The sequence below is a fragment of the Amblyomma americanum genome, chromosome 10 (assembly GCF_052857255.1).
Source record: "Amblyomma americanum isolate KBUSLIRL-KWMA chromosome 10, ASM5285725v1, whole genome shotgun sequence".
Taxonomy (NCBI): domain Eukaryota; kingdom Metazoa; phylum Arthropoda; class Arachnida; order Ixodida; family Ixodidae; genus Amblyomma; species Amblyomma americanum.
Genome location: NC_135506.1, coordinates 89,139,264 through 89,166,623, shown reverse-complemented (window position 1 = coordinate 89,166,623; position 27,360 = coordinate 89,139,264). Strand labels below are relative to the sequence as shown.

The following is a 27,360-nucleotide window of genomic DNA, read 5'->3' as shown; positions in this document are numbered from 1 at the left end:
GAGGTAAACGGGGAGATTGGAATGGGCGAGATACCCGCTAGAGTCAATAACCACTGACCCTGACGGGTAAGGGAAAGCCGGGCAAGCTGCGAGTCACGATGGAGACTGAGAAGAGAACGAGGAGGATGGAAGAGGCCTGTGGCAAAGAGCTTAGTGGTAGAGGTAGTGATAGGGAGTTTGAGAGCTGCCTTGTAGAGGCCCACAAGGGCAGTCTCGAGAGCGTTAAGTTGAGTCTGAGTGAAGGAAGCGTAGGGTGCAAAGTACAAGACCTTGTTGAGGGCCAGCGCGTGAGCAACGCGGCACGCGTGAGCCTCGTGGAGACCTGAGCGTCGAGTGACCACGCGCCGCAGGAGGTGAGTTACAGAGTGGCAGGTGGTGACAGCGTGGTGGAGGGCTTGCACATTCTTGGCCGCATGCAAAGGGAAGCCAAGAACTTTGCACTGTGTGACGACAGGAATGGGAGAGCCAGAAAGGTGGAGAGAGACGAAGTGGTTGTGTGAGCGCTGGTAGGAGGAATGGTTGAGAAGGAGAAGCTCGGATTTCTCAGGAGCAGGAGAGAGGCCAGCGGTGGTGAGAAAGGAGTCGATGAGATCTAGGCCACGTTGCAGGGTGTCCTGTACGGGACCGGGAGCGCCAGATGAACACCAGAGAGTGATGTCATCGACGTAAAATATATGATGCAGATCGGGAATTTAAGCTAGCTGGGAGGCGAGAGGGGCCATAGCGAGATAGAAAAGGGTAGGAGAGAGAACAGCACCTTGAGGAGTGCCACGGGTGAGGTGGTGTGAGTTAGACAAGTGGGTATCTACTCGAAAGCGAGCCACACGTTTAGAGAGGAATGAGTGGATATAGGAGTACATGCGGGAGCCACAATCCAAAGAGGCGAGTTGACAAAGGATGTGATCTTGGCAAATACCGTCAAAGGCCTTGCGAACGGTGGCGTGAAGGGCTCCTACCTCGGTTTTAGTTGTCAAGACAACAGCAACATCATACTTTGGTGCGACTTTCTTGAGACGGTGCGAAGTGCCGTGGAGGTAAGGTATAGAGGTCACCTTTTTGTGCTGCTCCACTACTTCAGCATCATCCGAGTGGTGTTCCTTTCCCTCGAGCGAGTGAAAACACTGACAGGTGCGCAAGATGGCAAGTGGGAACCCAGGTGCCATTGGCTTGGAAACCTGCTCCGAGAATGCATTCTCAACACTGTGATGGCATCCGTAAAGCGGTCGTGATGCATGCGATTGCCAACCCTTCCTTCACCAGCCTCGAGTGGTTCGGCTCATAAATAAGAGGCTTTCCCGACCTTGAGCTGTGGCGCGAACACACGTGGTGATCCGCGAAACGCAGAAGTTCCGATTTTGTAGGAGAGCATGCAAGGCCGACCTGATGGGCATAAGAGGTCGCCACATCTGCCCCCGCTTGTAGTGTCTCTTCAATGGTGCCGACATTACCCGTGGAGGTCCACAGGGTGATATCGTCGGCATATAAAGAGTGCGAGAGGGCGGGAATGGCTGAAAGAGCCTTTGCCATGGGGATGAGAGTTATATTAAATAGAAGCGGGGAGAGTACCGATCCCTGAGGGGTACCTCGGCTACCGAGGGTGAAAAGAGGGGAGGAGAGTGAGCCAAAGGTGATTTCAGCTGTGCGGTGACGGAGGAAGGCTGAGATGTACTTATGGGTACGAGTGCCGACGTGTAGGGACGACAGGGCGTCCAAGATGGCCGAATGATGTACATTGTCGAATGCCTGTTTTTGATTCAGGGCCAGGACCGCGCGCGTGCGCCTCGTGTTTCGGGGGTGGAGGACGACTTCTGAGAGCTGAAGCATGATATCTTGGGTGGAGAGGTGGGGACGGAAACCAACCATCGTTTTGGGAAGAGGAGGTTGTCGTCCATGTGCTCCTGGAGGCGACCAAGGACGACGTGCTCAAAGAGCTTGCCGATGCAAGACGTAAGGGAAATGGGACGGAGATTCCTTATCTCAAGAGGCTTTCCTGGCTTGGGGATGAAAGTTATGCGGGCATGAGTCCACTGCGAAGGGAGGGTTCCCGTTCGCCAGCAGTGATTGAACAAGTCTGCAACAGCCTCCACGGACTGGCCGTCGAGATTGCGGAGCGCCTTGTTGGTGGCTCTGTCAGCGCCGGGGGCGGTCGTGGTCCGAAGTTTGTGCATGGCCGCCCGAACCTCCGCCGGAGAGATGTCCGCGTCGAGTTCCGGGTCGGGGTCTCCCGTGTACTTGGGCAGGGGGGTGGAAGGGGTGGTGGTGAGATATTGATCTTTGAGGGCTTGGAGGAGTGCATCGTCTGAGAGGGGGAGCTAGTGCAAAATGCGTGTGACATGCTTGCGTTGGGCGGCCTTCGTGTGACCCGGGTCCAGGAGATATCTATTTATTTATTATTTATTTATTTATTTGAACATACTGCTGGCCTCACATTTGAGGCCGTCGCAGGAGTGGGACATCACATTCACAAAATAACACAGGTCAAGTAAGTGCCAACACAAAGGCGATCGTAGTCCAACAAGGCAATATGCATTATACAAAAGGTAAAACAAAATAGCAAAACAGGAGCAAGTAGCATATTTGAGGACTTCGGCACGATAAAAAAAAACAGTAACAAAAATGCAGACAAGTTTTTAAGGAGCAAAAAATGAAACAATAGCTGCTGAAGAATGATACTGTCATGAGAAACGAGCAACATGGTTAAAAAATATAATAAGCGAGAGTCAGATAAGAAAGTCGGGATGTCATCGTCAGCAAGGAAAAAAGACTGCAAGAGTTAGCGCACCAGCATCGTAGTTGTTATTGCAAAATAAAGCGTGATATGTTGGCGATGAAATCTTTGAGTGATGCGCAGTTGACAGCATCGCAAGGCAGACTATTCCACTCACGGATTGCTTGTGGGAAGAAAGAGTACCTGAATATATCGTTGTGAAATCTGTACTCGGTTAAGTGCTGTTGGTGTTTTGTTCTGGTAGTGCGCGTGTTTGACTTTATTAAGTACTTACTCGTATCGATTTTCATACCGCCATTAAGCAGAAGGAAAAGAAACTTGAGGCGCAGTAGTCTGGCTCGGTTATGTATAGTGGGAAGGTCGGCTTGTCTTAAGAGCTGTGTAGGGGAGTCATGACGGCGATATTTGTTAAAAATAAATCTGGCCGCTTTTCGTTGTACGCCCTCTAATCTTTCTATGTATTGTTTGCGGAAGGGGAGCCAACATATTATTCCATAGTCCATTATGGAGCGAACAAGTGAAGTGTATGCTAAGAGCTTAGTGTCGACTGATGCGGATTTAAGCGATCGTTTAATCGAGTAGAGAGCTGCCAGTGCTTTATTAGTAATATAGGCTACCTGCTTGTTCCATTTAAGATCCGAGGAAATTATTACTCCTAAATATTTATATTCTTCTACTTTCCTTAACATCTGTCCTTGTAGATAATAAGGGAGATTTATTGCCGCTCTCTTATTTGTTACTGTCATGCAAACCGTTTTTTCTACATTATTCGTCATCTGCCATGTTTCACACCATTGTGCTATGCTTTCAAGGGCACTATTTAGAATTGCTTGGTCTGCATGGCAGGTTATTTCTTTGTAAATGATGCAGTCGTCTGCAAACATTCTTACTGTTATGTTAGTACTATTATGCAGGTCGTTGATAAAAAGAAGAAAGAGGACAGGGGCCAGAACGGAGCCTTGTGGCACGCCAGACATCACATCGCCGCAATCTGAAGAATGCCCTTTAAAGTGTACATATTGGCGCCGGCCTGTAAGGTAGCCTTTCAGCCATTTGGTAATATTATTGTCACCGAGATAATGGAAAAGTTTTTGGAGGAGCTTAGGGTGGGAGACCCGATCTAACGCTTTCGAAAAGTCTAAAAATATCATGTCTGTTTGGCCACATTTGTCTATTGTAAACGCTAGGTCGTGAATTGTCTCTATTAATTGAGTAGTCGTAGACAAACCTTTGCTAAAGCCATGCTGGTTAGGCACAATTATGTTATTTTTTTCTAGAAATGATAGGATATGTTTAAGAATTAAATGTTCGAGGATTTTGCATGTTGTACAAGTAAGCGAGATTGGTCGATAATTGGATGCGTTGGTAATGTTGCCCGATTTATGTATAGGAATGACCTTGGCAATTTTCCATTTCTCCGGGATTTCGCCTGTTTGCAGTGATTTTTCAAAAATAATCAGCAAGAACTTTGACATCCATTCCGCGTAACGCTTAAGAAATGCATTTGGTATGTTGTCGGGACCACCGGATTTTTTAGGGTCTATTTCAAGTAAGAGGGAAAGAATGCCCGATTCATTTATGATCAAATCATCTATTTTTGCTGTGTTACTCGGAGGATATTCTAGGTCAGGTTTTTTTCCATTGTCGTGCGTAAATACTGATATAAAGTAATCATTGAAGTCTGTAGCCTTCGCGATAGCCTCGGCGGGTGGTGGATTACTGTCCTGACGTGAATTCGAATTGAGGTACCACCAAAACTTGGAAGGAGATACTTTGATAAAATTACTTAGGGTGACGTTCATGTACTCATCTTTAGCCTTTTTTATAGCTGCCTTTAGTGCATGAGACTTTTCGCGTAATTTATCAGTGTAGACGGGTAGCGGCAGTTTATTCCTCAGTTTCCTATGTCTTGCAGTCTGGCGCTTTAATTGTATAATTTTTCTTGTTATCCAAGGGTTTTTCTTATGCACCGGCTTGACCTTTGTGGGAATATATGCTGATAAGCAGTGCTGAATAATTCTTTCAAACGCTGACCATAATGTGTCTACTGAAGCTGAACTATTCATGGCGAGAGAACTAAAGGTGGAATACGATTCATCTAGATAATCCAGTACACTAACGTCGTCGGCGTTTGTCCAGTCGAAAATTCGTGCACTCATCTTTACCGTAGGTGATGGCACGCCCAGCAGCAAGAAGCACTTAGCTGCTCTATGGTCTGATACGCCATCCACAACTTCCCATGAAACTCTGTCATTTGCAATGCTATCACTCACAAAAATCAAGTCGAGTACATTTCTGCTTACTGCGGTAACACGTGTAGGTTCCTGGATAAGCTGTCTAAGGCCGAAGTTAAAGCTTACATCAAGCAGTGCATCTGTATGAGCTGTATCGGCATTTTTTTTATCAAGCGTGTCCCAGGTTATGCCAGCCAGGTTAAAATCTCCCGTAAGGATTATCTTAGTATTGTGGGTGAAATGACTTTCCATATAATTTGCTAGCACGTGTAAGATATCTAGGGTAGCATTAGGGGGCCGATACATAGTGCCTAAAAAAAGACGGATGTGTCTACCATGATTTTGCACCAAAGTGCTTCAGCGCCTATGATTTCTGGCATGGGTGTGACGTAAATGTATTCCCTGATCAAGATTGCCACACCACCGCCGCGAGAGCACCTATCTTTGCGCATGACAGTGTAACCAGGAGGGAAGACATCACTACTTGAAATATCAGGAGAAAGCCATGTTTCTGTGATTGCGACAATATCAGGAGAGTGTTCGAGAATGAATGCTTCAAGTTCTGTAGTTTTGTTGACGACACTTCTGGCGTTTATGTTCACTATGATTAAGGTGGGTGGTATTACGTGCTTGATCGGTTTTTTCCCCCTTTGAATGGCTGGTTTTTTGCCACGGGTACTCTGGCTTCTTTATCGTCGTCCCAGACATAAACCTGCTCATTGATTTTAATCTTGTCGTACATAAGTAATACTTTTTCACCCCTATCTCGGTTGTCTTTGCTGCTATCCCAAAGTTTTTTTCGAATGCCACGTACACGTAAAGAAAAATCTTCGCCAACCGAAACACCGGAATTCTTTAGTTTGTAACAATTCTTCATTATGTTTGCCTTGTCTCTGAAGCTTTGCAACTTCAGAATAACTGGTCGGGTTTTGTTTTCAGCTTTGGTGCCTAGGCGGTGCACTCTCTCGATTCCCGAGATTGTGACACCAAGGGTACCGTTAATTTTTTCTGTGATTTTTGAATTCAGGTCATCTGTTTTCTCGTCCTCTTCTTCCGTAATTCCATAAAAAATTAAGTTTGATCTTCTACTTCTGTTCTCAAGGTCATCAACCTGAAGAGCTAGCCTACTAATGATGTTTTCAAATGTCTCCATTTTCTCCTCAACACCTGCGATTCTGCCTTCGAGATGAGCCAACGTGTCCAGTTTCGCATGAATGCCTTCCAGAGATTCGTTTATAGCCTTGTTGTCTTTTTTTATTACAGCTATCTCACCAGCCAATTTGCGGATTTCAGTCAGGACTTCCTGCATGTTAGGTCCGGGGTTACTTTCCACATCCCCAGCAAGCAGCAGCAAGTACCTCAAAGAGACTATGCTATCACAAATAATTGTATACACTTCGCCTGGGCAAGGCAGCACCACAAGAAAAATGTCGCTACTTCTGTAACATTTGCCAAACCGTTTTCTCACCTGGAGCAAGAAGATGAATGGATTACTCGACATGTTCACTGCGGTGCCACCATGCCCAATGCCGCCGTCGGTCGCATCGCGCCCTTTATAGGCACGTGAAGACGACGGCGCTGTGGAAGCCGCTGTGCCTCCGAGGGGGGCGTAGACCAGTTGATCCAGCCGTCCAAGAAATGCGCCGGGACCCAGCTCGTTCAGCGGGGCTTTGCAGCACTCGGTACAATGCGGAGCAAGCGGTGCTGATGCGGTACGGTTGATTGTCCGGGTGCCGTCCACGAAACGATCGCAAGAAATCAGCAGACCAAGCGCCTGGAGCAAGAAGATGAATGGATTACTCGACATGTTCACTGCGGTGCCACCATGCCCAATGCCGCCGTCGGTCGCATCGCGCCCTTTATAGGCACGTGAAGACGACGGCGCTGTGGAAGCCGCTGTGCCTCCGAGGGGGGCGTAGACCAGTTGATCCAGCCGTCCAAGAAATGCGCCGGGACCCAGCTCGTTCAGCGGGGCTTTGCAGCACTCGGTACAATGCGGAGCAAGCGGTGCTGATGCGGTACGGTTGATTGTCCGGGTGCCGTCCACGAAACGATCGCAAGAAATCAGCAGACCAAGCGCCTGGAGCAAGAAGATGAATGGATTACTCGACATGTTCACTGCGGTGCCACCATGCCCAATCAGATGAATGGATTACTCGACATGTTCACTGCGGTGCCACCATGCCCAGCTGTCTTTGAGGCCTAAATTGCCACTCATGGGATCGCAGACCTGTCCGCATTGTTGATGGGCCAGGTGGCGTGCATATGTTTCAATCTCGCGTACGAGATGAGCGATACGGCGTTTGAGGGGCCTATTGTGCTTTTGATTGAGCCAGCGCCTTTGCAGGCTGGGGAGCCGGCTGTCAGCAGCCGACGTGTCCTCAGGTTCGGGAATGGTGGAGGTAGCGCGGGCGACATCGCGGTTGAGACTGGCGGTCCATTCAGAGAGGTCCGTGATGGTGTTCGGGGTTAGGCGCCTAAGTTGGCGGAATTTGTCCCAATCCACCACCTGTGTCCCTCGTCGTTTTGGCGAGGTAATGAAAGAGATATTGACCTCTGTGGAAATGATATAATTGTGACGTTCCCACCTGTCGGGGGTCAGTCACATAATCTACGGGTCCTGCTGAAGCGAGGAGAAATGAGCCAACAAGGCGGTAACCCGGCAAAACAATATTTATTCTTCTCTGCCTGAAGGCGTAACTGGTGGTCCGCTCACCGCTGCCTTTTAGGAGAACTGGTTGTCCGTCCGGCAGGTCGGGGCTCCACTCCAATCGTCTCGCGTCGGCGGGCCGCGGCTGCTTCGGCTCTCCCGGGGTCTGCCTCTCTTCCCCGCGTCTCTCGGCTGGCGGCGCTTTGACGGGTCGAGGCCACAGGACTCTTGGGCGTTTCGGCTGGCGGTCAGTTTGCTACGGACGTTGAGGTCCGGCTTCGCTGACTATAGACCAGCGCGAAATCTTGCGTCCGTTCGCCTCGCCCGTCTCTGCTCGACTTCTCTGTCTCCCTGGCCCCGCCGCGTCTCCGGAGATTCCCTCTCTCTCTCTCTCTCTCTCTCTCCCTCTCTCTGGGTGATCTTCGCCCAACGGTTTTTCGCCGTCGCTGCTCACACAGCCGATCAAAGGCACCCGCCAAACTTCTAGGAATCCGCGGCTGTTACGACGGGAAGGCCGATGGCGCCGTTGGGGATGGGTCGAAGGGGATCAGGTGTCCCTCGGAGGGCGACGCTTCTCTGCAGTCAGTCCGTCCGGTGCCAGCCGCCGACCTCCTCCGCCACCTCGAGCCATTACGCAGCCCGTCGTGTCCGCCGCTAGTAAGGTCGCCTGTCGGCCTGCACACACAAACGCTCAAACGAACCTGTCTTCGCGCGCCGGTGTGGGGGGGGGGGGGGGAGCACGGCGCAAACCGCAGGGAAGACTGCGGCTGCGTAGGGCACCGCGCGCAGCCTCTCCTCTTTAGCCGTCTGGCGGTCTTTGCACATCTGTCTTCTGCATCGGCCGCCGCCTTCCCCACCACCGTCTTCGCCGACATGTCTGGGCCAATAAATTGGAAGGCAGGGAAAATGTCTTGGGCACTGGTCGCCTGGTTAGTTCTTTTTAGCAACGCTGGGGCCTCCCGTATGCGGCCCTTCACAACCCCCTCTTCTTACAAAGAAATTTTCTACGAAAAATTCGTGGACACCTCACTTTCACACCCGGCAGTACGTAGCAAAGTTCCCAACTCAATCTTTTAGCTACAGTCACAGTGCGAGTACGGCAAAACCGCTAAACATCGTCCTCGCGCACAAGTAGCACCAGTTGCGTGGTACGGCACAATGTGGGCGAACCCTCAGTCCCCCCCAGGCAGAGGATTATATTTCACACTGCGGACAACTCTGTCCTTCACGTAAAACACGCAACCACAGAAAAGCCACGGGAGCAGGTAAAAGGAAACGCTCTTCCCATTCCAGTAGCATGCAAAACTTATAATCGCAGCAGCTCGCAGGAATACGCTAGATTGCCAAAACGTATTAGAGAGTTTATAAGTGATTATGGAGGGTATATAGGCGGCCCGCGACTTCTTAGGGCGTAGTCGTGGGTTGGCGGAGGTATCATTGAATCGCGAGTCTCGTCTTTATTGGCGAGCTCGAACAACACCCCTGGTGGGACGCTCTGCAAACCATTTTCGGAGACATCGAGGGGCGGAGACCCGGAATTCACCGTCAGGCGTGGTCGCATAGAACTTCCTAGCGCAGTGGGGGAGGCTTCGGCACCTCCGGCATGACGCAGCCGATTAACATGGACTATCTTCTCGACTCCAGACTGGGTGTGGCGAATGCGAGCGGTCACGTTGGACAGGCTCTCCACTATTCGATATGGGCCGACCCACTGTGGCGACAGCTTCCTCGCGAGACCCTTTGTTGGGACCCCAGCACGCAGATACACTCTATCGCCTGTCTTGAAATCTGCCTCCCTACTAGCGCCTTCCAGACGCCTTACTCTTGACTCTGCGGCCGACCGGAGGGCCTCTCTTGCCGTCTTGTGTGCGTCACTCAATCTTTGCGCGAGCTCAGCCCGGTAGTCGTCTAAGGTGCCATAGTGGCCTTTCGGTTCCTCGTATGCGGCCCCGGGGAGCACTGGCTGCCTTCCGTAAAGTAGAATAAAGGGGCTTTCCCGAGCTCCATCGTGCACGGAAGAATTGTATGCCGATGTTGCGAACGGCAGCCAAAGATCCCAATCACGCTGATCCCTATGCACGTAGTGTGAAAGGATCTTAATCAGCGTTTGGTTCAACCTCTCGACGGCCCCGTTGCATTCAGGGTGGTAGGCTGTCGTCTGGAGTTTTTTGACGCCCATCAAGCGGTAAACAGTTTGCATCAGCTTTCCGGTGAAATTAGTCCCCTGGTCAGTGAGTAGCTGTGAAGGAACTCCGTGACGCAAGACCACCCCTTCGACAAATGCCCTCGCCACTGTCTCAGCCTTTTGGTTCTCCAGAGCGAACGTTTCGGCATACCGCGTCAGGTGATCCACAATTACGAGAATGTAGCGCTTGCCGGAAGTCGTGCTCGGCAAAGGCCCTACGATATCCATGGCAGCCCTCTCGAACGGTCTGTGTACGTCCTGAAAAACCTGCAGTGGAGCGGGTTTCTTTCCTTTCGGGATTTTTCGAAGCATGCAGGATTCGCAGTTCCTACAATACTGAGCGATGTCCTCATGCCAGGCCAGAAATATCCTTTGCTGACCCTCTGACGGGTTTTTCGGAAGCCTTGGTGGCCCGCGCTGGGTATGTCGTGATGCAGCCGCAGGATTTCCCCTCTCATAGAGGACGGAACAACGCTCCGACCCGTGTCGTGTGCCCTCTCCTTGAACCTTAGAATACCTTGCTGATCCAGACAATATCGGCCAGCTTCCTTTCCCTCAGAGTTCTCACACTTATCTACAATTTTCCTAATTGTCGGGTCCCTCCTCTGCTCATCGTGTAGATGAGCCCTCTCCACCGAGGGGAAAAACTCGGTTACGCGAGTTACGGCAGAGCGGCTGAGCGCATCAGCGTTCTGATTTGTCTTCCCCGGGCGATGAAGGACTTCAAAACTATATTCCTGTAGCAGCAGGTTCCAACGAGCCAATCTAGAGCTCGGGTCTCTAACATTCATTAGCCACTTCAGCGGTTGACAGTCAGTAATAATTTTGAAAGGTCGTCCGAAGAGGTAACAACGAAAGTGGCGCACTCCCCACACCACTGCTAGGCATTCTTACTCGGTCGCACCGTAGTTCTGCTCCGCCGCGTTAAGCTGTCTACTGGCGTAAGCCACCGGATGTTCCTCGCCGTCGTGTATCTGTGACAAGACTGCGCCGAGGGCATGCTTCGATGCATCAGTGGCTAGTATGAATGGTTGGCTGAAATCTGGGAAGCGAAGAACAGGTGCTTCTACAAGTTTGTCCTTTAGTTCCTGAATAGCTCTCTCAGCCTGAGAAGACCACAGAAAAGGTTGTTTGCTCGTTAGTGCGGTCAGTGGCTTGGCTACTGCAGCAAAATTGGGAATGTGACGCCTATAATAGGTGGCAAGACCAAGGAACTGGCGGACTTCGGTTTTGCTCTTCGGTCGCGGAAAACTCCTCACGCACTCCAGCTTCTCTGGATCAGGCCGGACACCTGTGGCCGAAACAACATGTCCCAGGTACTTAACCTGTGGTTTCAAGAACTGGCACTTGGCCGGTTTCAGCTTAAGGCCCGCCTCGCTAATAAGACTGAACACCTGCTTCACATCACGCAAGTGGCTCTCAAAAGACTCGCTGTAAATAATGATGTCATCGAGGTACACATGACAAAGCTTGCCCAGTAGCCCAGCGAGTATGACGTCAGCCGTTCGCTGCCATACTGCCGCGCTGTTTACTAGTCCCATTGGCATACGGTTCCATTCGTAGTGCCCGAAAGGAGTGTTGAAAGCTGTTTTTTCTTTGTCTCGGGGATCCATCTCTATCTGCCAGTATCCACTCGCCATGTCCACAACAGTGAAATACTTCGCTTTCCCAAGCTGCGACAGGGTTTCGTGGATGTTTGGTAACGGATAGGGGTCCACCCTAGTGACCTTATTAAGGTCTCTATAGTCCACCACGAAACGGTAGCTTCCATCGGGCTTCGCCACCTGTAAGGCTGGTGCGCCCCATGGTGGCGTAGAGTGCTCGATGATGCCGGCCCCAAGCAAGTCTTCTATCTGTGTTTCCATCTCCTGTCTTTTTGCGAAAGGGATCCTATAGGCTCGACGGTAGACAGGGGGAGCGTCCCCAGTGGGTATCCGCTGCTTAATGGCCTGGCAAAGGCCGAGGTCGGTTCTGCTGGTTGAGAATATAGAGCTATTCTCCAAAATTAGACTTTCGATCTCGATCCTCTGCGGTTCCCCAATGTGCGAGAGCTCAAACATCCTCAGCACATTATGCCGCGCACCTGCTGTTTCCTTAGAGTTAACGTTTAGAATCGGCTCGTCCACCTCCACGTCTACCAAATCCCCGAGTAGCTTGTTTTTCCCAAGGCGTTTGTCCTGAAGGGTTAGGTTGGCCACCCTGACGGGGATAGGCTCATCTTCGCGTGTTGTAATTAGGGCGGGCGCTCCCACAAGTCCATTTACCTCCAGTCGAGACACCTCTATCACCTTCATCTGTCCGCTTGATACGGGCGACAAAGGTCTACAGGCCAGAAGGCACTCACTCATCGCCGGAAGCACCGTAGTCTCGATCAGCGCGACGGATATGCTCCCTTCGGGCCCATCGCACGCGTTATCCCGTATCGCGGGCCCATCGCGCGCCCAGTTATCGATCGGGATATAAGCTCCGGCTACCCGAATCATGCCCTGGCTGAACAACATGTCGATCCGTTGGTCTCTTAAGATGTCCTGTCCGATGATGCCGGCCACAGGCAGCATGACACTGTCGTCGCACACAAAAAAACTGCTAATGAACGAGTGGCTTCCAAGTGCCAAGGGTATGCGGTAGACGCCGAACGTGCCTATGCGGTCTCCGGTGATGCCGATAAGGGTTACCCGGCTCTCGCGCCTTTCGAACACATCCTCCCAGTTTGAGTCTATACTCGTTAGTGCACTGCGTTTTAACAGGCTGACTTTGGAACCTGTGTCCACGAGACACTTCACAGAGCTGCCTGCCACCCTGCACTCGACTATCGGGCTCGTCTCCCGGCACAGATTCACCACTGCTTCGCACTGCCCCCGTTCGCCCAGGTTGACGACGGAGGCCGTACTCAGTTTCCCTGCATCTTTGCTGCCGTCTGGTCCTCATCGCGACGGTTATTAAACTGGGTCCTCGACCCTTGCTTGGACCAGCGGGGCGTCTGACGTGTCCGACAGAAGCGAGCGAAATGTCCCGGCCTGCCGCAAGTTATCGCGCTGGCGGGGTTCCCCATTCGATTCGGGCTGGTTGCGCATTCGGAGGCTTTCCGCTAGGAGTCTTTCTAGGCGTTCCAAACGCAAGCCGAGTCCGCCCTGCTCCCTCGAGTCTTCAAGCTGCCTGACAGCCGCAGCGCGTGTACGGGAAGTCTTCTCAATTTCCTCCTCCCTGGCCGCCACTTCCACAGCGTCAGAAAAGTTTTGGGGGTCTCGCGACAGAGCGAACCGCCGGACTGGGTCACGAAGGCCAGTAAGGAACTGGGAGAGAAGTTGTTCATTTAGGATCTCGCGCCTAGCACTTTTCTTCGACGTGTCCTCGCCATCAACGTCCCTCAGGGTCTCCGTCCCGAGTCTCTTCAAACGGCTCGCGAAAGAGCGTACATCTTCACTAAAGTTCTGGCGCGCGTTCAAGAACTTTTCAACTTTTGTGCTCGCCGGTTCGTTATCAAAACGCTTCAATGCGAGCGCTTTGAACGATTTGTAAGTGGCAGCGCTAGCCACCTCCTCATCTCTCCATGCAAAATCCTGAGCCGCCGCGACCATTTTGCACCGCGCCATCCCAATCGTTTGTTTTTCCTGCCATCCTCCCAAGTTCGCCACCTGTTCTAAAATTTGAAGAAAGTCCCTGATTTTGGGACCCGTGTCGTCCCCTGTGAACGTCGGAATCATACCGCCCAGCATTAGTGCACTAGCTCCCAACGTTCCGTCGTGAGCATTCTGTGATTGCGGTAACGACATGTTGGCCCCTTTCTCCTCAGGTGCAAGGGTAAATGGTCTCGCACCAAAACTTAAGCAAGATCGCACCGCTGCCACCACTTGTGACGTTCCCACCTGTCGGGGGTCAGTCACATAATCTACGGGTCCTGCTGAAGCGAGGAGAAATGAGCCAACAAGGCGGTAACCCGGCAAAACAATATTTATTCTTCTCTGCCTGAAGGCGTAACTGGTGGTCCGCTCACCGCTGGCTTTTAGGAGAACTGGTTGTCCGTCCGGCAGGTCGGGGCTCCACTCCAATCGTCTCGCGTCGGCGGGCCGCGGCTGCTTCGGCTCTCCCGGGGTCTGCCTCTCTTCCCGGCGTCTCTCGGCTGGCGGCGCTTTGACGGGTCGAGGCCACAGGACTCTTGGGCGTTTCGGCTGGCGGTCAGTTTGCTACGGACGTTGAGGTCCGGCTTCGCTGACTATAGACCAGCGCGAAATCTTGCGTCCGTTCGCCTCGCCCGTCTCTGCTCGACTTCTCTTCTTTGTCTCCCTGGCCCCGCCGCGTCTCTCCGGAGATTCCCTCTCTCTCTCTCTCTCTCTCCCTCTCTCTGGGTGATCTTCGCCCAACGGTTTTTCGCCGTCGCTGCTCACACAGCCGATCAAAGGCACCCGCCAAACTTCTAGGAATCCGCGGCTGTTACGACGGGAAGGCCGATGGCGCCGTTGGGGATGGGTCGAAGGGGATCAGGTGTCCCTCGGAGGGCGACGCTTCTCTGCAGTCAGTCCGTCCGGTGCCAGCCGCCGACCTCCTCCGCCACCTCGAGCCATTACGCAGCCCGTCGTGTCCGCCGCTTGTAAGGTCGCCTGTCGGCCTGCACACACAAACGCTCAAACGAACCTGTCTTCGCGCGCCGGTGTGGGGGGGGGGGGGGAGCACGGCGCAAACCGCAGGGAAGACTGCGGCTGCGTAGGGCACCGCGCGCAGCCTCTCCTCTTTAGCCGTCTGGCGGTCTTTGCACATCTGTCTTCTGCATCGGCCGCCGCCTTCCCCACCACCGTCTTCGCCGACATGTCTGGGCCAATAAATTGGAAGGCAGGGAAAATGTCTTGGGCACTGGTCACCTGGTTAGTTCTTTTTAGCAACGCTGGGGCCTCCCGTATGCGGCCCTTCACAAATGGTCACTGCCAAAGGAGTGTGTCGTGTTGAACCATCGGCTGTCGCGAATATGTTTGCTGATTGTCAGATCTGAGCTGGTGCTGTGCTGAACACTGGAACCAATACGGGTGGGGATCGTGGTGTCATTCAAAAGGGAGAGACCTTCGTCCTGAATGAATGACCACAGGGAGGTGCCTTTGCGACAGTTCTTGCGGTACCCCCAACCTATGTGGTTGGCGTTAAAGTCGTCCACTACCAACAGGGAGTTATTCGAACTGATCGAGAGCATCTTGCGGAAAGCCGCAAGAAGAGGGGCAGGAGGATCTTTTGGGGGGCTATAGAGATTGAGGATGAAGAGGCTAAGTGACTTGCGTGTGGGAGGAAGAAGCTCCAGCAGGAGACTGTCCATGTCGTCTACCTCTAATGGGTGCTCTATCGCAGTGAGATTGCGATGTACGAGCGTGGCGACCCTGGTCTGTGGCTGGGAAGATGGTTCGTATGCGGTGTAGTTTCGGAGCTTGACTGACGTCAGAGTTTCCTGAAGCGCAATGACCGCGGGGGCGTCGCGGCTAGAGAGGATTTGTAAGTAAAGCTGCAGGTTATCTCGCTTTGAGCGAAAACCCCTGCAGTTCCACTGTCCCACCTTAATGCGTTGGGGTGTCGCAGCCATGTTGGGCAATGACAGAGAGAGCGGAAGATGCAGGGGGTGGCGTAAGACCTCTGGGGAGAGGCTCGTGAATCTTAGTTTGGAATTGCGCGACATTGGTCTCCAGATTGCTCTGGCTGGTTTCGAGCGCCGCCATGCGGTCAGAAATGTTCTTCATCCACGTTTGAGTTTCGAAGCGGAACGTGTTTAGCGTCTCCATCATGCGTTTCTCAAAATCTTGCATGAAAGACGTCACCTGGTGTACAAGGTTGTCAGTGACTGGTTGGGAGGGAGAATTGGCGTCTTCGGCGCACTTGCGTTTAGCACGGAGCCCACGTGCCGGTGACGTGGCGCGCGAGGAGGAGGCGGAGAGGGAAGAGACGGAGGAGGAACGGGGCACGTTTGGATGTGTCGGGGTTTGCACCACTGGGGCAATGTCGGTGGGGAGTGTTCACGCCTTAAAAGGTTTTGCAGTTGCTCTTTTAGAGCAGCAATTTCGCAACTCTGGGAGGACAATTGTGCTTTTAGCTTCGCGTTTTCCTTCTCGAGCGAGGAAGACTGCGGCCCCCAGCTCACCTGTTTCGAAGAGTCCTGGACCCTTTGGCCTGGAAGTGGTGAGAAGGACACGGAACGGCTGCGACTGCGACCAGTTCTTGGGCGGGAGGTGGAGCGTTGGCGGCTTCGCGACGCCCTGGGACTCTTGGGTGGCGAAGACGGTGGTGGACTCGCCGGGGGCGTTGTCCATAGAGTGGAGACCGGCGTGGTGTTGCCGGAGCGTTCGAAGCGTACTTTGCATTTGCGCGTCCCTGTGAAGAGCGTTCCATCACTAAGGATACATTTGGGAGTGCAATCCGGCGTTTCTTTGATGGGATGAGACGAACCGCAGCGAGGACAAAGGTCGGTGCGCTCTTTCGGACACACATCAGCACGATGGCCTGGCTTGCGGCAGTTGAAGCATGCTTAAACTTTCGCCTTGAAGGGATGACACGTGTAGAGGGTGCCGTAGAAGACGAGCTGTCTTGGAACTTCCGTGGTGCCAATAAAGGTGACCGAGATGGTCTTGGTGTGGCCTAGTTGGCGGGCGTCGGCGATTGTGAAGTGGCGACGGGGGTTCAGCGCCACGAGGTCGGAAAAAATATCTTCTTGTGTCTGGTAATATACCGCGTTGTAGAGTATCCCTTTAACGGCGTTGGGCAGGCCCTCTGCAGGGAGCATCGACATGGAGGACCTGACTGTTCATTGTCACATGATAGACTTATGAGGCATGTGCAAGACTGCATCAGGGTGGACAATGAACATGCTTTTAGAGACGATTGCGTGATTCACCGCGGCGGCTGCGTTTTTATGGAGGAAAAACGGTAAGGCGCCCGTGTGCTGTGCGATGTCAGTGCAAGTTAAAGATCCCTAGGTGGTCGAAATTATTCCGGAGCCCTCCACTACGGCACCTCTTCCTTCCTTTCTTCTTTCACTCCCTCCTTTATCCCTTCCCTTACGGCGTGGTTCAGGTGTCCAACGATATATGAGACAGATACTGCGCCATTTCCTTTCCCCCAAAACCAATGATTATTAATATTATTATTATTCATGGGGCTGTTGTCCTTTTACTGCAAATTCGCATTTGTCAGTTGGCAGGGCGGTATTTAAACCTAGGTCGTACCTTTGCTCAGCAACATTTTTTTGTCTAAAGTCAATAAGGCGTTTTGAAGACCTCGGCTTAGTAGCATTTCGTTATGTTCATGAGTACCTAATTTTTCTGCACATGGAGGGCTCAGATAAGCTGGCGCAAGATGTTTTAGGAGTATTTAAGGCGTGCGGTCAAGGCCTGTCTTTTACGTAATTGTCTAAGCAGAACCGTTAGCCGTTCCTTGATTCATACCTGCGCTTTGTGGATGACCATATTTGTCGGGGCTACAGCCCAAGATAGGGGAAGCCTCTTTTTAGCTACGAGTCGGACCACTCGTGGCTGGGGAAGGATGGTGGAGAGGTGTACTTGTCGCTGGTTAAGGTCAGTAAAGATGGAAACACTTGATGGGTGTGCAATCGCATGCATGACATCAGCTTTACATAAGTCATGCCATCACTGTGGTGAGGATGCATTCTTGTAGCAGGTTTCCAAGCTAATGGCAGCTGGGTTCCCACTTGCGCATCTCACCAACCTGTCAGAGCGTGTTTTCACTCACTCGAGGGACACGTACATATACTCTAATGATGCTCATATACCTTACCTCCACAGTATTTCACAGTCTCAAGAAAGTTGCGGCAAAGCATAATGTTGCTGTTGTCTTAACAGCGAAGTGCAAGACAAGAGGCATTTGCGCCGCCATTAAAAAAGGCTTGATAAAACTACTGGTAATCATCCACAATGGACAGTTGGTTGGTTGGTAACAAGTTTATTTAAGGTCCTGTAGAGTTTTCGCCGACGAGGCTTTAGGTCTCCCATGTGAGGACGCCGAGGTGTTGCGTCGCCGTCGCCTCGCGAGCCTGCTGGACGGTCCAGAGTAAGTCACCGAGGCTGAGGCTGCGCAAGGCAGCGGCCCTCCGCGGCGGGTGGGTTCTGGAGTTTGCACCGTGCAGGTTTTTTTTTTTACAGTCCCAGAGCATGTGGGTTAAAGTGGCGATATCCGTGCGGTAGACCTTGCAAATATTTGTTGGGTATGTGCCGGGGTAGAGCCTGTGGTATCGTTCCGGGTTGGGACAATGGACAGTGTCACACTAAAAAAGGTTCACCACTTGCAAAAGTAATAGAGTTTATTGCATTCCACTGCCTTATCGCTGCAACTACTGTGGGCGGACAGGCAGATATCTGAATTTGCACCTGACTGAGCACTTTCACTCTATAGGGGAAAGGCAAATTCTAATCTGGCACTGCACGCTCAATCTTCTTAATGCAAATCTGAGGGTGACCAGTCTCTTTCCACGCCTAATTTGTGCGACACATCAGTGGTTTACGGAAGCGAGAAATCGGTCGTGAGATAGTTGAGGCTTACTACATTGGTAAGGCTATGGACACGTGCGGCTAAGCCGCCGGTAAACCTTCACTGTAAGGAATTTGCTTTTGAGATGATTCATTAGTATGCGAGTGACTTTCGATTGCTTTCGCCCTTTCACTGCTTCGGGGTCTTGTGCGCACGTATCTCGTTGCGGCTCTTCTTTTGCGGCTTTCCTTCAATAAAATGTTTTTTCGTCCAGCCTCTTCTTGAGCTCCTGTCACCTCGTGTGTTCTGTCTTCTGTCTGGTTTTAAGGTGAGTCAATACCAACTTGCCCAGTCGTGAGCCTTGTTCAGTATTACAACATTTTAAATAAAGTGAGAATTTCACTAGGCTGTGTTGCCTGGGATCGTGTCCGCAGCAGTTGTGGTCAACTCAGAAGAGAGCTTCAAACGAGTGGTTGTAATTGGCAGAGGATGTTGCACGAAAAAAATTTTCGTAATCGGACAATTAATTACAGCCAAAAATATCCAAAAAGTGGCCGTGCCAGAGCAAAAGTGCCGCGAAATTTGAAAACGCTGAAAGTAGGCGGAGCTACAGCGTAGCACCAAATTTGAAAAAGTGAAGTGTGGACAAAGCCAAAGCATGGCGGCAAGTTTTAAAAGTCGAAATTGCATTCACGTGACCACTGATAAGTGACCTATACATAACCAGGAGATAGAAAAAGAATGCTAAATTAGAGGCAATTAGGTAATTAATGAGAAGCAAACGGTAATGAATGGGTAAATAGACTGGGCAGGTATTTAGTGAGTGGGCGGGAACGATGCATGGCGGAAAATTTGAGAACTCGAAATGGTTGCTGGGATGAAATGAGGGTAAAATAAAAGTTTATTGATAACCAGTCAAGTGAACGAGAAAACAACCATTGCGCCAAATTTGAAAGGCGACCGGTGTCGAGGAGGCGTCAATGCTTTCACATTCTATTGGCGCGAGTAGCTGCGGTGATCTCTTTTCTCTCTTTCAGCCGAGACAAAGACTATTTTTCTTGGCTCATGGGCGATGTATTTAGAAACCTGCGGCCAGGACAACGCTGGACAGCGTGCGTCAGCAAGCTTGAAAAAAAGCACATAACAGTAAATAAAAATTGAGCATTTTCGTTTCAAGTCTAGTTGGTTTGTGCATGAATTGCTCTGGAATGCACAAAGCTTGTGTTAATTGACAGGCGACCATTAACAAGCTGTGCATTTTTGTGCATTGCCTACTCCTGAATACACAAATTCACTGTTAATTGACAGGTGACACAGCAATTGCTGCGACAGTGTACGAGCACTACACAAGACACACTACAGAAGACAAGACAAACTGCAGAAGACAAGACGGACTACAGAAGTCAAGACCGACTACGCAAAGCAGGACCGACTACAGAAGAAAGACCACAAAAGAAAAGACAGGCTACAGAAGACAGGACAGACTACAGAAGATAGACTACAAAAGACAAGACAGACTACACAAGACATGTCCAAAATATGACAAGACTACAGTAATTTTCTGTCAGAATCCTTTAGTGTGTTTCGACTGGGTGCTGTTATTATTGGCAGTGCCTGTCAGGTTGCAGTAACGAAAGCTGCATTATTCTATAGGACGATATCTGCCGTCGTCTTCCGACAAGGGCAGCCAGTTCTTGAGCAACGGCGTGAGCCCACAGCACCGCGTCAACTCCGAGCATAGGCTCCGAAACCGACCAACAAGCTAATGACGAGGGGCGAGAGACCTTGCGCAGAAGCAGTCAGGCAGACGTAAAGCCGTCGGCTCTCTCAACGGCGAGAGAGGGAAATACTTTACTGCTGCATTTCACGTCGGAACCGCGTACGTGCGCGAGCGTATTCGGCGCGACTTGTCCACCGAGGGTAGCGGAGAACGGCGGGCCCATGGACGGGCCGAAGTCCGCCTGCCCGAGAAAAAGAATCTTGCGCAGCGCGCCGGAGCACTCGTTAAGAGCGTCCGTCCGCCGTGAGCGCTCTGGAAGCCACTGCGTGCTTTTTTAGAGGCTCTTTTTCTTCGCCTATTCTCGAGTTCTCCACATATAACATGCGCTGAAATAAGGGCTCTTTATGTGTGTATAACGACGAAAGGAATTCCTTGCCATTATTTTTATGAACCACAGTTGAACAGTGACGAAGTCGCGGCAGCATGCCGCTGGGAAAAATTTTGAATTCTAGCGACATTCAAAGCGGGCATGTGCAAATTGTATTTATAGCAAGACCATGAAAACGCCCCTTCACGTCGGTACTGGAGTACTATGCACGTATAGTGTACGACGACGTTAGTTCACATGCGCAGGCCCCCAACGAAGCCTTTTATAAGTTTATCTGGGTCCGTATTTCGTGCCTGTGTCATAATAAAAAGCGGCATATTCTGCCGCAATGGGCACACCTGATTGGTTGAAACGCCAAAAGCGGATGTGGTGGTTCGCATGCAGCGAAAAGGGTCGAACAAACCGGACGGTGATCTCAGACACATAGCGTACGCAGCAGATGCTCGACAGCCAACATGGAGGCGCGCTCTTAAGTGGAGCCTCGCTTCGAGATGAACTCGTCGATGTTACTGCGTTTTCGGCTTGTGAACTGGCTACAAACTGGGTACGGGACTTACGCTTCGTCTTGTCTTGCCTATAAAAATTAGGATGGACGATAAATTCGGCCTGTTTTTTTTTATTTCTTTAGATGATTCGAAAGCTCCTAGGCCTAACGAGCACCGTTTTTTGCAGAAATTGTTCCCTTCATTCAAACTGGGATGGCACCACCAACACCAAGTTATATCGTCCGCGTATGTTGAATGATGTAACATAAAGCAGAATGGCCCGCAAAATACTTTCGTTTACTGCGCGCAAACGTGCATTTCATTTTCTAGAACTCTCTATTAGCTGTTGAAGCGTCCTGAATCATGATCGTGTGTAATTTCTGCCAGGATAAAACCACTCACGAGTCACGAGCACGGATGGTCAGTCGCCAGCGACGCGCTGCTACACCAATGCGTCTGACATGCGAGAGGTGGTTTTTTGGTGTCTCTTACGGTTCGCGATCGCCGCGATGGTGTGTCTCTGCATCACTGAGCTCGCGAGTTGGCTTCCAAGTTAGTTTTAAGGCGTCAGTGGGCATGCGTGCGCTTCGTACCATGAGGAACCTATGAAAACTTCGTCTGCAAAGTTTCCCAACGCATGTGTGAAGAGAAACACAATAAAATTTTTTCAGCTCATCTCTTTGATTTATTTGCAGTGCCTCCATAAAATTAATAAAAAAAACGTAAATTACCGTCCGATAACAGCACCAATTTACATTCAGCGATGTTGCAGACGGAAAGTGTTAACGGCATCTTAGTTCAGCCCAGCACAAAGCGAGCATTGTGCATCGGGTGAGTGCATGCTACATATTTTCCTCTCCGTTCCCTTCTCAAGTTAAATGTAAAACATCATGTTGTGCGAACAAGCTAGCTGCTTTTAATTAACTATAGGCGATCGACGGCTGTAGAGGCCGTCTTCTGTCACTTAAAAGCCATGCGTGGTTGCGTACAATATTTTCTTCTTTAAGCACACCTCCGGCCTTTAAGGTACAGAAAATAGTGCTTGAACTATATTGTTTGTATTTGCTGAAGTCAGCTGGGTAAATAAGGCAGCTTTGATATTACTCCTCTACAGTGGAATTCGATGCGCAACCAAACTTGGGGCTAATGTTCCATTTGCCGCATTGGTCGCATTCTTTTTCTCGGCAAAGAGCAAAAGCGCCGCTGGACGTTTCGCTGTGGCAACCGCAACGCAGTGACAACCCGCCGCCGCTAACAGTCGCAACATAACCGACATCCGCTTCCTGTTTTTTGACCAATGAGGTGAGGCCGCTGCAGCAGATTGACGTTTTTTATTATGACAAACTCGGAATACGGCCCCTGCACTTTTCTACAGTGCACCCAAAAACACAAGAGTGTAATCAACAGAAGTGTTGAGATGCGGAGCCTTCAGAGAACCTCAGTACGCATTCCGCCAAAGCTTCAAGACAGGCGCTGCGCTTTTGCGCTACATCGGAGCATGGACGTTCACTAAAAATTGGCAGTGGCTTAGCTCAGCTATGCCAGGATATGCGTAGCGAGAGCTGTAGTTTTCCGCTGGTTACGAATGTTGTCGAGTTTGTTGTTGCGACTAAAATGTTAAGCATTGAAGAAGTATTCGGTGAGACACACTGTTTCTTTATTCAATTCCTTTGACAGAGATAAACACTGCCCAATGATCGGTAAAGGAACACGCAGTTGCCCCAATGCTGCCTACAGAGTATTTAGACTGGTGGCTTTCTCTCATTTACACAAGGGCAATCCTTCCGGTCTAGGATCCAGAGTACCCAGGTGTCCGGTGTACCCAGATGGCGGGGTGTAATGCCCAACTACGCTAGGTGACATCCCTAGTACGAGGACATCATTGCGCGAAGCTTCCAGTCGCGCTCCTCCCTGTTTAGAAGTGTCGACACACTGCGGTTTTTTGAGCGCGTGCATCTTTGGGCTAGGAAAACTGCTTCTCCGATGGCAGGCGAAATGCACGTTAATGACACAAAGAAACAATTGCTGATGACCTAGCTCTGTTAGGCCAAGATATACGTAGCGAAAGCGCGTAGACCTGCATCGGAAGAGTGCATTCGCTAGATGCGCCTTTATTCACGGTTAAAGTTTGAGCCGTCATGGCGGAGTGGCATCGTCTCGGCCTCAAACACCCAAGGCTCTGGTTCGATTCCGAGCCTCGGCACAGGTTATTTTGTATTCATTGAGTTTGCGGGGGCTTTCAGTGGCTCCCATATAAGCCGCCACCGACTACGTTGGTTAGCGGTTAAGCTCAAGCTCTGTTAAGGAGCGTTTATACTCCGGTGAAACGCGTGCGCTGCACGGCGACGTCACTTCGACAACGTGAGGCCAACTGCGCTTGACCGCTGACGCGTTCGGCGGCTTCGGTGCACTCTGACCGCTAAAGACCGTTAAAGATCCCACAGGCGACCGAAATTATTCCGGAGTCCTCCACTAAGACACCTCTTTATTCCTTTCTTCTCTCAGTACCTCCTTTATCCCTTCCCTTACGGAGCGGTTTAGGTGTCCGCCGAAACAGTGAGACCGATACTGCGCCATTTCTTCTCCCCCAAAATCGAATTTTCACACAACGTCGGTGAACTTTGATGCGTTCAGCGGAACGGTAGGTGTGATCCATGCGATGCCTGCCGTGGTGAACAACACCGCGGGTCGCTGCCGTAAGGTTAAATTGGTTTTGGGAGAAAGGAAATGGCGCAGTATTTCTCACATATCGGCGGACACATGAACCGCGCCATAAGAGAAGAGATAAGAGGGACTCCGGAAATAAAAGAGAGGCAACGGCGGCGACGAAGCGCTCGGCGCACCAACTTCTCCCCGGTTGCTGTGGTAACGGTGCATGCCACAACTTTCCTCTTCCACGTACTATGAATACGGCGCATGCGCACAACCTTCCTCTCGCGTGTACCGCGAAATGCTCGACTGCGCGGCGGCTGCGTTTTTATGGAGGAAAAACGCTAAGGCGCCCGTGTGCTGTGCGATGTCAGTGCACGTTAAAGATCCCCAGGTGGTCGAAATTATGCCGGAGCCCTCCACTAGGCACCTATTCTACCTTTCTTCTTTCACTCCCTCCTTATCCCTTCCCTTACGGCGCGGTTCATGTGTCCAAAGTTATATGAGACAGATACTGCGCCATTTCCTTTCCCCCAAAAAACCAATTATTATTATTATCTCCACCTTCGTCACTGCTGCTCGGCGCATACGTTGAGCCACCTAGTGTAGCTCCCGCTACAAAAAAAAATTAATGTGGATTAGCTCAGCTAATCCAGGATATACAAAGCGAAAGGTGTCGGCGTTCACAGTGTTCATTGGCGTTGACAATGTTCTAGACGGCGATAGCTTTGAAGAAAGATAGGGTGCATAAGAGGCTCCCTGAATATGCATACGCCTCATTCGTGTTTTGATACGTGTGACGGTGGTGACAGAGATATGTGGCCTGAATTCATTAGCGCTGACAGGATTGTGGCTGACACGCGGCACTACAGCAATAGCTAGGCTACAGCGTTCATTTGGCGATCAATCTCTCCCGACCAACCATTAACAGCATGCCACCTCCCATGGTGGCAGGGAGGCCGCGCTGCCTATCCAGTGTGCGGAACGCAATCAAAGCAGGTTTTTGCAGTTGGACACCGACGCCACGTTATGTACATGAAAGCGAGATTGAGGTCTCCACTGACCAACGGAGCCGGTTGTGTGCCTTTCCTTTCGTTAAAATGAATGGAACTTGCAAAGTTAACTCCAATGAACTCTATGAACGCCGTCGGCTCACTTGTTTGGTTTGGTTTTCCAGGAAAGGGAATGGCACAGTAACCATCTCACATATCTCGGTGGACACCCGAACCGCGCCGTAAAAGAAGGGATAAAGGAGAGAGGAAAAGAAGAAAGAGAAATATGAAAATTGAAAGTTGGATTTTGAGCAAAGGCGCGGCCCTGCGCAGCTGCGGTACACCTGTGTCTCAGTGCTGCTAGTGGCGCAGCGCAGTAGTGAATAGGGAGCGAGCGAGAGAGAAAGACGGAGTCGGCGGCGGCCACCTGCACCGTGCGTGACATCACTCGTGCTCCGACATACGCCGGCACGCGTGAAGCGCGTTGTTGACTAGCATAGTGAAACTTTCCGCTTAAGCACCGAGATCCAAGATGGTTGGCAGTCTGCTAATTGTAGAGGGCCTATTTCCCAAGTCTTAATGCGCAAAAGGGCCCTCGGTAGCGGCGTCAGAGGAGAGTGGCTTGCAGAGGCTGAGCGCGTGACGTCGTGCTCCTTCCTCTGTAAACTCGCTGTGTGGATACAGTAAATCTAGCAGGCGCTATGACGCCGACAAGCGCTCACCGGCCTTCGCACTGCTTACAATTCGTCCATGTCACTTTTCAGCAGCCTTTTGACCCGCTTTATCACGATCGATGGCAGAGGTTCACGTGATCTCCATCCATCGCAGGGTTTTCAAATTCCTTGCTCAATCCCGTGGAGCGCGCCATAGCTCAGCGTCTATTCTCGCTTAATCGAGCCTTACGGAATGTGACGCATTGCGCGCGACTCAGTAAAAGATTGCTGTCGCCGGTGAAGAGGCCTAGGAAAGACCTTTTGTCTTTGTCTCTATGTTTGTTTCTCTGTGTTGATAATTTTATTTAGTTCTTGCCAAGTTCGATGCAAAGTCCCTATTTTTTTGCTAAGGTTCGCTGTCTGCCAGGCGCTGCCACTCAAGCCCTTTGAGACTTTCGTAGGCCCGATTTATGCTGTATGAAAATCGACATTAATAAAAGTGCTGCCTGCCTGCCTGCCTACCTGCCTGCCCGCCCGCCCGCCTGCCTGCCTGCCTGCCTGCCTGCCTGCCCGCCCGCCCGCCCGCCCGACCTTTTGCCCGCCCGCCCGCCCTTTTGCCCGCCCGCCCGTCTGCCTGCTCGCCCGCCCGCCTGCTCGCACGCCCGCCCACCCGCCTGCTCGCCCGCCTGCCTGCCTGCCTGCCCGCCCGCCTGCCTGCCTGCCTGCCTGCCTGCCTGCCTGCCTGCCTGTCTGTCTGTCTGTCTGTCTGTCTGTCTGTCTGTCTGTCTGTCTGTCTGTCCGTCCGTCCGTCCGTCCGTCCGTCCGTCCCTCCGTCTGTCTGTCTGTCTGTCTGTCTGTCTGTCTGTCTGTCTGTCTGTCTGTCTGTCTGTCTGTCTGTCTGTCTGTCTGTCTGTCTGTCTGTCTGTCTGTCTGTCTGTCTGTCTGTCTGTCTGTCTGTCTGTCTGTCTGTCTGTCTGTCTGTCTGTCTGTCTGTCTGTCTGTCTGTCTGTCTGTCTGTCTGTCTGTCTGTCTGTCTGTCTGTCTGTCTGTCTGTCTGTCTGTCTGTCTGTCTGTCTGTCTGTCTGTCTGTCTGTCTGTCTGTCTGTCTGTCTGTCTGTCTGTGTCCGTCCGTCCGTCCGTCCGTCCGTCCGTGTGTCCGTCCGTCCGTCCGTCTGTCTGTTTTCATGACCGTCACCTTTATTTCCATGACATCGTTGAGCTTTTTGCTTATTCTAACCAGTGCAACTGGGACATCCTGACTGGCCACTTATGGAGCCACTACCCCGCTCGTCTGCGCTAGTGTAATGGAAGTTCTTAAAAGTGGTTTCAGATCGCATCTTAAGCCAGAGCCCTGACTGCCATAGTTGCTCTAAGAAAACCGAGCGCACAACACAAATCCTTCCACATTTCCCAGAGGCCCATGGCATACAAGACAAACATCGTCCGAGTCATCAGGCATTTCTGGGTAACACATGCTGTCGGGCTAGCTGGTGTTTGATCATATTTTCAGCAGCGCGAGCACATCCATGGGCGGAAGAACCGGACAGGAAAGAGAGCTATTTCCTGTCCGCCTATTCCCTTCTTGAATGTACTCGCGCTGCTAAAAATATGAGTTCTGGGTAGTTCTACAGCATCGACAAATTAGCAAGAGTAAGCTGTTGCAGTAGCGGCAGAGCGTATACGCAGCAAGAAGCGTTCAAGCATAGTAAATAGTAACCAACCTGCAGAAGCAGAAACGTGAACTTCCGTCCGAACACATCTGCCGCTGCTGCCAACTCGAGATCAAATTGTGGAAATGGGCATCGGAAGGTGATGTAACGCGATGGCAAAGATCATCGATAATGGTTAAGGGTAAGAGAGTAAATTGCAAGAGAAGGCAAACAATTCAGGGGGTAGCAGAGAGTCAACAGGGCCGAAAAAATTAGGAAGTTCTCCAGGATAGGGTGCCCAGAGCTGGCACAGTACACAGGTATAGAGTTATGGCAAAGGTACGTGTCCAGCAATGGGTGTATTTATTCTAGTGCCGTGCTGGGGCTGATGAAGCCAATACTGCAGTTACGGCAAAAACGGTCGTATGGCCATTTTGTTTCTGCGCCTCTCCTTTGCGTGTAAACCATGGAGTTTGTATAATCGCTTTGGGCGTAAGCGAGCACAGTACTGCATAATAATCGAGCGCTGTCAAATTAGCATGAAGTGTTGATTTCCGTGACTATATGCGGAAGATG

General features: G+C 51.2%; 2 protein-coding genes across 2 annotated transcripts in view; both read right to left on the bottom strand.

Moving 5' to 3' along the window:
* Nucleotides 1–12,736: 12,736 nt before the first annotated feature.
* LOC144108539 (uncharacterized) lies at nt 12,737–13,594 on the bottom strand. Its single transcript, XM_077641751.1, has one exon. It carries the CDS (start codon nt 13,568–13,570, stop codon nt 12,737–12,739), a length of 834 nt encoding a protein of 277 aa, XP_077497877.1. The 5' UTR covers nt 13,571–13,594.
* Nucleotides 13,595–16,293: 2,699 nt separating this feature from the next.
* Nucleotides 16,294–27,360, bottom strand: part of LOC144108538 (uncharacterized) — a 31,259-nt gene continuing 20,192 nt past the window's right edge. The window contains exon 2 of the mRNA XM_077641750.1: nt 16,294–16,535. Coding sequence (XP_077497876.1) covers nt 16,294–16,535 — 242 coding nt within the window. The remainder of the gene's footprint in view (nt 16,536–27,360) is intronic.

Coding starts and splice junctions, on each gene's coding strand:
- LOC144108539 (XM_077641751.1), bottom strand. CDS start 13,570: ATGTCGTTACCGCAATCACAGAATGCTCACGACGGAACGTTGGGAGCT.